Raw genomic sequence first — 9,907 nt, forward strand, 5'->3', positions numbered from 1 at the left:
AGAAGCTAGAGGTTGGCCAGTTGCAATGTTGGTTTTGTTTTTTCGTAGCCTTATTCAAGACTGGTTCAACAAGAAGAGGTTACTCATTCCAAAGATGCAATCAAGCCTTACAAATACAGGCCTTAAGATGTTTTTCGAGTCTCAAGAAGCCGCACGAACTATGTATGTAAGTCATACTTTTTTGTAAATAAGTGTAAATATTAATTATATTTACTAATAAAAAAAACTGCCATACAGGTAAACGCTATTAATGAGTCCCAGTTTGAAGTTGTTGATGGTGCTCGACGTTTAATTATTGATACCAATACTAGATATTGCAGTTGTAAATTTTGGCAATTAGAAGATTTTCCTTGCGCTCATGCGATGTCTTCTTTATATCGAAGGAATTTGAGGCCTATTGACTTAGTACCGACATATTACACTCAACAAAATTATTATGCAACGTATGCAAAAGATGTTGTTCCTGTTAGCCATGACGGGGTCTGGGAGCTGCCACTATATGCCGAAACAATACCCCTACCGGTCCATAAACGTCCAGCTGGGAGGCCTAGAGAAAAAAAGTTTCGGTCCAAGTCGGAAAAAGTTTACCCATATCGTCAACGATGTAGCAATTGTAGTCAGCAGGGACACAATAAAAGAAGATGTGTTTAGTTTTTTTTTTATTGATGCTTTTTTTTTTACATTTGACTTTTAATATTCACTACTACATAAAGCACATTAGAAGACATGAGATTTAAGACGTTCTCTAAAATGCACGACTTTAATAGTCTAAATTTTCGTTTGGCTTTACAAGTCATTTAAAAAACGTCTCAAACAAACCTTTTAAGTCATTAAAATAACGTCTTTAAAGGGTGTATAAAAAATATTTTGAGTCAATTAAAAAATGACTTGAAATACATACATATTTTTAAGACGTTTAAAGAATGACTTAATAATGTATTTGAAGTTATTTATTAGACGACTTAATAAATTAAATCATATCATTTATGTCATTTAATAAACGTCTTGTAATATATATGGAAATAGTTTTACAAATTTCTTCAAATATTGTATTTTCAAATTACTGTAAATCGATTTGTTATTTCCACGTACACAAATAAATTCCATGTGGCAATGAAAAAAATAATTCCACCATGATAGATGCATCTGAACTTCCAACTATGCACATTTATCCTGTCGTATTGCTTGTCATTCTTTCTTATCATTTATCCTGCTGTGAGCAAAAAAAAAAAAAAAAAAAAACAAATAATCAGCCATAGTTTCAACAGGAAGAGAAGAGATGCCACCACGAACGTCAATCTCTCACTCTAATAATCCCCGTCACCGCGAAGCTCACCACCACGAACGTCAATCTCTCACTCTAATTCGGCAACGCTGACACCAAGATCGGGTACCAGATCCACAACACGACGAGGCCAAGGATTTTCTGTCTCCGATCGGGGACTTTTCTCGAAGAGGAGAGCATAGCGAAGGACTGTCCAAAGAGGTTGTTGCAGGCGATGTGGTGAGCGTTGTGGTTCCACTTCCACCATCCGATGGTGATTCCGGCGAGGCAATTTCCGGTCCGGATTTGGGCGAACCGGTTCATCTTCTATACCAACGGAGAGTTTAAAAAGGCCTTGGCTGCGGCGGCACAGTACGGTTCTAATTGCCTCAGTCACACTAGGATTAAGCAGTCGGCAAGATTGATTTGTAAGCTACGGTTAAGTACGAAGGATTTTGAGTACAGAGACATAGACTAAGAAGGAAGATTGATTTGTTATCTTGGCGGACGGACATCAAATTGCAAAACCGGGGGTGGAAAATTCAGGGCTGAATGGAAAGTGTGCTTCGAAACCCAAAGGCAGTGGAATCCTCTAGGTGCTCGACGAAATGTCTGAGCGAAAAAACAACAAAGAACAACTTCTAAATACCCACGTAAGCATCAATTTATCAGTTTCTTTTTTTTTTTTCCTCTGAAGATTATTTTGAGGACTTTTTTTAATTAACTTAATTACTTTCCTTCTAAACTCATATATTCAATTTTTTTTATTAGTGTTGCAGAAAATAAAGTATAAAAAAAGCGAAACCTAATTTTTTTTATTCTGAAACAGTTTTCCACGTTTTGTGCATTCACATTGTGCCCGTCCTTCACGATTTTTTTCAATCCTTCCCATTGTTCGTCGAGTACGAGCAAACACAGTGTTTCTCTTTGGCTGACATTTGCTGATTCTAACGGTTAGTATATCTCTGTACACGACTATATATGGTCTTCGTTTCTGGTTGTTTTTTTTTATACTCTGTGTTTGGCCCCATATGTGATTAATCAGTCATACTAACCATCAAATATCTGAATATGGTAAATTACATATGCTAACATGAGCCATGACCCTTCAAGAAAATAAAAATAGCCATTAAACAAGCATGTATAACATGTGTGTATATATACATACAAATTTCAAAAGAATAATAATATCATAACGTGTGTATGTATATATGTATCGATTCGTAGGTAGAGGTTCGAATGATTGTGACTGAGATCATTACTTGTTTGAAACAGGGGAATAATATTTGACAAATGATGTGCAACTCTTTCTATTAACTAGATTTCATTATGCCAATAAAAATTTTTGATGGTCGTCTGTATAATACTCTATTCCATAAATACGTTTGTCTATTCAATCCAGTTTTTTCCAAAGAGAAACATAGCCTATTATTATTATTACTATTATTATTATTATTCAATTCTGTCTATTTTTTGTTGTTGGCTGGGTTATGAGCCAGGGAATATTGTCGGTCTGCGTTTCTGTTTATCAGAGTGTTAGTAAGTGGACAAGAAAAGTAGACCTTTTCAGAAAGGATTACATATTCATTCCAGTAAATTACAGGTAAGACTGGTTTCAGTGTTGTATTGCCTGAATTTTTTTACTATGCGATTAACCGATGCAACATGGTTACAGTTTTCACTGGAGTTTGCTTGTCATTTGCCATCCCGATGAAGTGCCAAATTCAGTAGGTAAGAATAAATATTGATACACTGTTATCTTTTTTCTTGAATAATAGTTATCTCTCGGTCATTTTATGTTTCATTATCATAGATGAAGAATCTGAAAGTGTATCCAAGGTACCGTGCATATTGCACATGGATTCTATCCGAGGAAGTCACAAGGGCCTTAAGAATCTCATCCAGAGGTAGCTTTTGACATTTGCCTGATAACTAAGCTAAAGGATACTATGTTTTATATTTTTGCTTAAACTAACTATTTAGTTCTCAAGTAAGAAGCTGTTATTATAGCAGTAGATGCTAATTGTGACCAATTTTTCTCATTGTGTCTGTAATGTAGTTATCCAACCATCATTACTCACTGTTTATGAAGAAGACATTTCTTATTTACAGCAGGAGAATTTCTTTGGCTGTGGTGTATTCTTGCTCCATTATGTGGAGTGCTTTCTGGAAGAAGCCCCTTTTAACTTATGCCCCTTCAATGTCACAAAGTCATCCAATTTTGTAAGTTTTCATATATTCCAATTTACATTTTCATATATTTATTTATTTTTCAGTAGTTCCCCGGTTAGGATTTTAAGAGTGGGAATCAGTACCCTGCAGTACTTCTCTTTTAATCATACTTTGTAGAACGTTGTTTATAAACTTTTACCATTCACACTATAACTGAATAATATATAAAATTTTTTTTGGTTTTTACATTACTGCTTTTCAATTATAACATACTCTCTATGCGAATGACATTCGTAGAATAACTTACCAGTTCACGTATTTCCAGTTAAGCAGAAACTGGTTCCTGCCTAAGGAGGCTTCTCTCAAAAGACAAAAAATCAAGAAGTTAATATACAAGATCTTTGAATCGCTCTCGAAATATGCCAAAAGCTGATAACATTGATCGAGATCCTTCTACGTCACCCAGCGAGACATGTGATCAAGAAACTGAAGTAGTATTTCTTGAACGGATAAGCGGTCATGAAGTCAGAGAATCGTTGTCTGAGCCAAGAGGTGATTTGTGCTTTGGAAAATCGGGCTTGGTTTCATCGAATTTATCTGAACTAGGACCTTCTTCGAGCTCATATACTGGCGCGAATTACCAGCAATCACCGGCTCCTGGGCTCGCCACATTACAGTTCAAGGTAAATTTTTTGTATTTATATTTGACGGCAAAATACTTTTTGTTTTTTTGCATCGAGACTTTAATCAAGAACATTCTATTACTTTCTGGGTTATCTTCAAATATGATTATTGTTTTCAGTGAACTGGAGCCTCATTTATGGTATAAGCATCTACGCAGAACATTCTGTTCATGCTTACCATGACAAAGAGCTATATCTTCGTGCATTGCTCTTCAACATTGAGCACAGTAAATCAAAACTCAGTGAGCCTTTGAAAATGATTAGAAATTTACATTCCATTTACTATCTTTGCTTGCAAACAGGAAGTTGAAGACATCGATGAGAGAGTGCCTAAGACACCATTAGACGTCTATTATTCGTTTCTAGACTCGCCTTTACGCACAGAAGGGCAAGTTTCTGATTCTCTGTTAATTGTTGAAGATTCCGTTGAAGATCAAAGCACGGAGCAACACGAAGTCTCGGGCTATATCAGGAAACATGAGAAACAGCAACAAGAGATCAGGCAATTCGAAAAAGATAATGTTACTTGTGTTATGCAAGGAAAATGAAAGCAGCTAGCTGGAAACGTTTATGGGGCCGAAGGTTGATTGGCATAACTGGAAACGTTCATCTGCAAGGCTCAAGGCAGGCTCTTTTTACACTATTTTCTTTTGAATATAACATTGTGGCTGTTGTTTTTTGTTAATCTGCAAGGCAGAAGACACATAATTTTTTTCTACTGTTTACTTTTCAATATAAAATTGTGGCTGTTATTTTTGGTTTCACTACGTTTGCATTTTGAAATGATATGTTGCATTTTGAATTGTTATTGTGCATTTTGGATTGCTATTGTGAATTTGAATATTATAAATGATTTTTTTTTTTGGTGGTGTTATTTTTTTAATATTGACCAGGTATTAAATATATGATTATAATTATTTAAATTTCTCAAAAATAGTAAAATTAAAGCATCAATTTGAAGTCGTTTTCTAGAGGAATTGGAGTCGTTTTTTTTCGTTCTTTAGAGACATCTAAAAAACGTCTTCAAACACTTCTCCACGTCATCATCTACTGCTGACGTGGGCCAATTTGAAGTCGTTTTCTACGGGAATTGGAGTCGTTTTTTTTAGTTCTTTAGAGACATCTAAAAAACGTCTTCAAACACTTCTCCACGTCATCATCTATTGTTGACGTGGACCCATTTGAAGTCGTTTTCTAGAGGAATTAGAGTCATTTTTTTAAGTTCTTTAGAGACATCTAAAAAACGTCTTCAAAGACATATCCACGTCAGCATATTTCTGCCTACGTGGAAACTTTTTTAAGACGTTTTATTTAGATTTTAAGTCATTTTTATAGGGGAATTGAAGACGTTTTTTAAACGTCTTCAAATATATAGACTTTTTAAGTCACTCACTTAGAGGTCGTTTTCTGGTACGACTTTGAATGTTTTTTAAGTCACCATTTCGATGTCTTAAAATGTAATGTTTGTAGTAGTGATTGTTTGCATTTTCTTTTATCAATCTTTAAACTTGTAGAATTTCTTGTATTCATCAGCAACTTTTTATGGTTTAATTAAATTGAGTGATTATCAGTTTTCCATTTTTTTAAATTGCGATTAACATTTATATCCACATGAAAACCATATTATATGATTATCAAATCGTTAATATAACACATTCTTTTAGTAAATACATTATTGGTATAATCATTTTTGAGCATTTACACAGATTTACCGTTTGCATTTGGCTTTTATGTATATAACACATTGTTTTAGCAAATAACACATTGTTTCTGATTAGCAGCTTGTTAACATAACACCTTGTTTTAGTAAATACATGTAAAGACAAGGTAAGTATTTGTATTTTTGAGCATTTACACAGATTTACAGTTAGTATATGGGTTCAAGGTCAAATTTTGATGTGATTACTCGGCTTAAGTACATATTTTCAATTAATACTAAAGATGTTATGAAATATTTTACTGATATTAGTATTTCTTTGGATTTACAAGCAATCCAAAGGACAAAAAGAGTTTGTTCAGCAAATGTAGACTCCAAAATACATACCAAATAAGTCATATCTCGAAAGCCGAAAGTTCAACCAAAATGAAAGTTTGGTAATTATCTTAGTCTAGATATCGTCGATGTTGAGAGAATAACTAGGTTGGCTGCTAGGATTGTTTTCAACCTGTTTGGTCACTTTCTTCATGGTGACGTATGGTGTCTTTAGCATTGCCAGTATTTTTTATCACTCGTTTCGGTCTCTCGTTTATGGCAAGCTTGACCGGCACTGCCTCTCCGTTCTTTTTGAGACGTTTGCTGACTCTTGTTGCTTCTTTATCGGGTATAGAGCTTTGTCACCAATCTGGGGGACCTGTGTCGCAGTAATGATATCAACATTATCCAGCATATAACGTCAATCATCTTGTAATCTCTTCAATGAATCTTGTAATATTTTTAATAATTTTTATTTACAATACGTGCTAAGTACGTAAATGACAATTGTTTTAACGTATCGGGCTGTAATTTACAACTTTGTCAGACCCCAGCAACGGAGAGATGTCATGCTCTACAATGTGAATAAATGACCCAATTCGTAGCGTTTCAAAACATTATCAGATTTATAAACTATTTAAAACCACAAATTTAATAACTTTATTAACACTTATTTGCCTATATTACCGTGTTATGCTCTTCCACTTCTTGTGTAACGTTTTCAATTGGCTGTTTAGAAGATTGTCCTTGACCATCTGGATTGTCCTTTTTAGCCTTCATTTTCCTCATTTTCATCTGCAGAATGATATAACAACATATATGTAAATATAGTTGCCTTATTCAAAAATGAAACAAACATATTTTATTTACCGAACGTAAGTAAATTTGGCATACCGATTTTGTCAACGTCATCAATTGATATGACTTGATTGTATCATCCAGTTTTTCTTGTTCAACTTGTGCATCCTTAATTACAAATCGCATGTTTAGTTTAGAAAACTTATATATTTAGAAATTTTATATTTAACTTACGCTTAGTTTGTGCACGTCGGACGTCTTGTGGATTAGGGTCGACAAAGTCTCTAGTTGCGGCGTTGTGCTAGACAAAACTGTTGTTCTCCTCATTGGGTTGTCCATCAACCTGTTTCATTTTAGTTTGTAAATAAAAAGTATTCTAGTATGCATATGTTGTAAATATACGTAAATATTAAGTTTAACAATTTATACAATAACCATGTTATGACTCATTGGTGATCAGGCATTGGTAGGGGGGAGTTGTTCACGACAATATTTTCGTTATCCTTATCAGAGTCTACTTCAACCTGTTCAAGATTAAGTTGTTATTTTCGTATGTAAGTATATAAAATTTGTTTGAATAGAAGTTTTTTAGACTAACCAGGTTTGGTCTTGTGGTGAGTGGATATGCGAAATGTGAAAAGTTTTCTTTTTGGATAAACTTGTTCACGAGAGATAACAATGTGTTGTACTCTTCGTTGACATCATCTACCTCTTTTGCATTTTGTAAATCCTTCAATGAATGAAATCCAAGTCATCTGCGAGATTTTAGATCTCTTCGTACACGTCAGCCGGATAATCTCTAGCAGTATTAATTGTTGTTCATTTTTTTATTTCCCTTTATTGGTTGTTGGATTTCTTTCATCAGGAATTGGAGGATGTCGAAGTGTTGGTTTTCCATCTTCACGGGGTTTGATCCCCGATGTCAATTCTTCTTCGGTTGCTATTACCACTACTACAAAAAACAGCTTTTAGAAGCGACAAAAGTTGTTTCTAAAAGCCAAAAAGTCGCTTCTAAATGACATTTAGAAGTGACTATAGAATCGACCTCTTGTCGCTTCTAAAAGTCCGCTTCTAAATATTAGAAGCGACACTTTTAGAAGCGACATGTTGCCTCTAAATCCGTTTCTAAATGTACAATTTGGCGCCGAAAATGGCTCTCGCGAAATGGCGGGAAAGGTTTAGAAGCGACTTTAGAAATGGATTGTCGCTTCTAAAACATTCCTGCCGTATTTTCAGTTTTGAATACCACCTTGGAATTTTCGAATATGGCCACCTTTAGCTCATCATACGTATGGGTGCAATTGAATGCCCACTTCAACATTCGGTGAGCGTTGTGTTCTGTTTGATGTGTCGTGAAGCTTTGAGCTGCAAACTCAGGTATAACTTCAAATGCCCACGCAACTAAGGGTTATAGAAATCCTTCGATGTTGAACCCCTTTGTACTGACACAGCTAGTTTTAGATTTCTTTAGCGATGCGCAGAGTGCGTTTGTAGCTGACTTGTCCCCATGGATAAGAAGCAAATAGCAGTGGATCGGCAGCCATACAGAGGTGCTTCTCGTTGATTTTAACCTTGAGTTCCTTTTTTAATATCAGCTCTAGATGCACACATTCATCAATGCGATTCGATCTTTGTCACTTCCACCAAAGCTTCGTGACAACATTCCCAATAAATATATTGCATTTTGAGAACTTCCAACCATGCAATACTCATCCTTTAGTGGGTTGTCTGTACGTAGTTGGTCGTCAATTTCTGGTATCGGGCCGCATTTTAATCCTGAAAATTTAAGATTTACTTTTTTTTAGGATCATATGTAAAATTATGTAAATAATCTAAAGAGTTCATGTAATCGTAGATGCGGAATGCCGCTGGTTCTCCCCGAAATGCGTTGAGGCGCAGCCCCCCCCCCCCCCCCCCCCCCCCCCCCCCCCCAATATTGAACATGCCTCTGAATACGTTTGTGACAATACTAGGAGATGTATTAACTTCTTTGGGTAAGTTGTGCCCTGTAGGTATTGAAACTTCCCGAATGGACCGATTGTTGAACAATTCTTTTTGTGCTTCAGTTGTAAGGCCCCTCTTAAGCAAGAACATTACGTCAAATTGTGAATGCACAATGATCCATTGTTGAGTATCCCACTGGCTCTTTGGTATTATGAGCTCACCAAACTGCAATAACCACATACAGTTATATTCAAATATAGTAAATATTATTACAATTCGTCATAATTCGGTTTATTTTTACAATTACCTTCAGTGCAATTGCTGTAGATTGAGAACCTTTTCCAGTTTTTTCCTTTCGTGATCGAACCATTTTCGTGAAGGTAAGGTGGGTTCTTATGCTAGAAAAAATTGTATCAATTATTGTAAACACAATTTGAGTAAAAATGATTCAAGTAAATAACATATTGTCCATTTGTTACCTCTTTTTCTGTAGTTGGTGTTATTGTTAGAGCCTTATTTTTTACTGCAGCAGTCTCGGTTCTTGCCGTCGTGTATGAAACCTATTAACACAAACATTTATTTGTAAATATGTGTAAATAAAATCTGTAAAACAACTAAACAACATGAATTGAAATGTAAGCTCACATCAGTTTACACTTCCTAACTAGATTTACACAAAATCCATAAACAAAACAACAAAAATTGAAATCTAAGCTCACATCGGTTAACACTTTTCCTGACTACAAAAATTGAAATGTAACATCATGCAAAGGCAAACAACTCCGAAATATGTCATAAAAAATAGGCATAAAAACCCGAAATGGGTCATATATATTCTTAAAATTCTTTCCAAAACAAAATCATTTCCACATCTCAGAAATCATATCCTTAAAATTCTTTCCGAATCTCCGAAATCATATCAAACAGAGGCACATAACTCCTAAATGGGTCATTAAATATAGGCCAAAAAATCTTAGATGTGTCAAATAGCAGAGGAAAACATATTAACAAGTTCAAAATTGTTATCCTCGATCACGGACGCTTCAACTCTGAAGGAAAATCATGTATATGAGA

General features: G+C 34.9%; 1 protein-coding gene across 1 annotated transcript; it reads left to right on the top strand.

Moving 5' to 3' along the window:
• The first annotated feature begins 1,189 nt into the window (after positions 1-1,189).
• Positions 1,190-3,351, top strand: LOC149383086 (putative ubiquitin-like-specific protease 2B). Its single transcript, XM_089628432.1, has 5 exons — positions 1,190-1,917; positions 2,094-2,216; positions 2,743-2,867; positions 2,940-2,995; positions 3,078-3,351. The coding sequence occupies exons 1-5, from the start codon at positions 1,873-1,875 to the stop codon at positions 3,173-3,175; spliced, it is 447 nt and encodes a 148-aa protein (XP_089484558.1). The 5' UTR covers positions 1,190-1,872; the 3' UTR covers positions 3,176-3,351.
• Positions 3,352-9,907: the final 6,556 nt, after the last annotated feature.

This window comes from Urtica dioica, chromosome 10 (assembly GCF_054948205.1).
Source record: "Urtica dioica subsp. dioica isolate 48M chromosome 10, U.dioica_male_clone48M_v1_H2, whole genome shotgun sequence".
NCBI classification, from domain to species: Eukaryota; Viridiplantae; Streptophyta; class Magnoliopsida; order Rosales; family Urticaceae; genus Urtica; species Urtica dioica.

Excerpts from the sequence above, each read along its gene's own strand:
- LOC149383086 (XM_089628432.1), top strand. The coding sequence starts at position 1,873 with ATGTCTGAGCGAAAAAACAACAAAGAACAACTTCTAAATACCCAC. Across the intron at positions 1,918-2,093 it reads AACAACTTCTAAATACCCAC|TTTTCCACGTTTTGTGCATT; the intron begins GTAAGCATCAAT and ends ATTCTGAAACAG. Across the intron at positions 2,217-2,742 it reads TGACATTTGCTGATTCTAAC|GTTGGCTGGGTTATGAGCCA; the intron begins GGTTAGTATATC and ends CTATTTTTTGTT.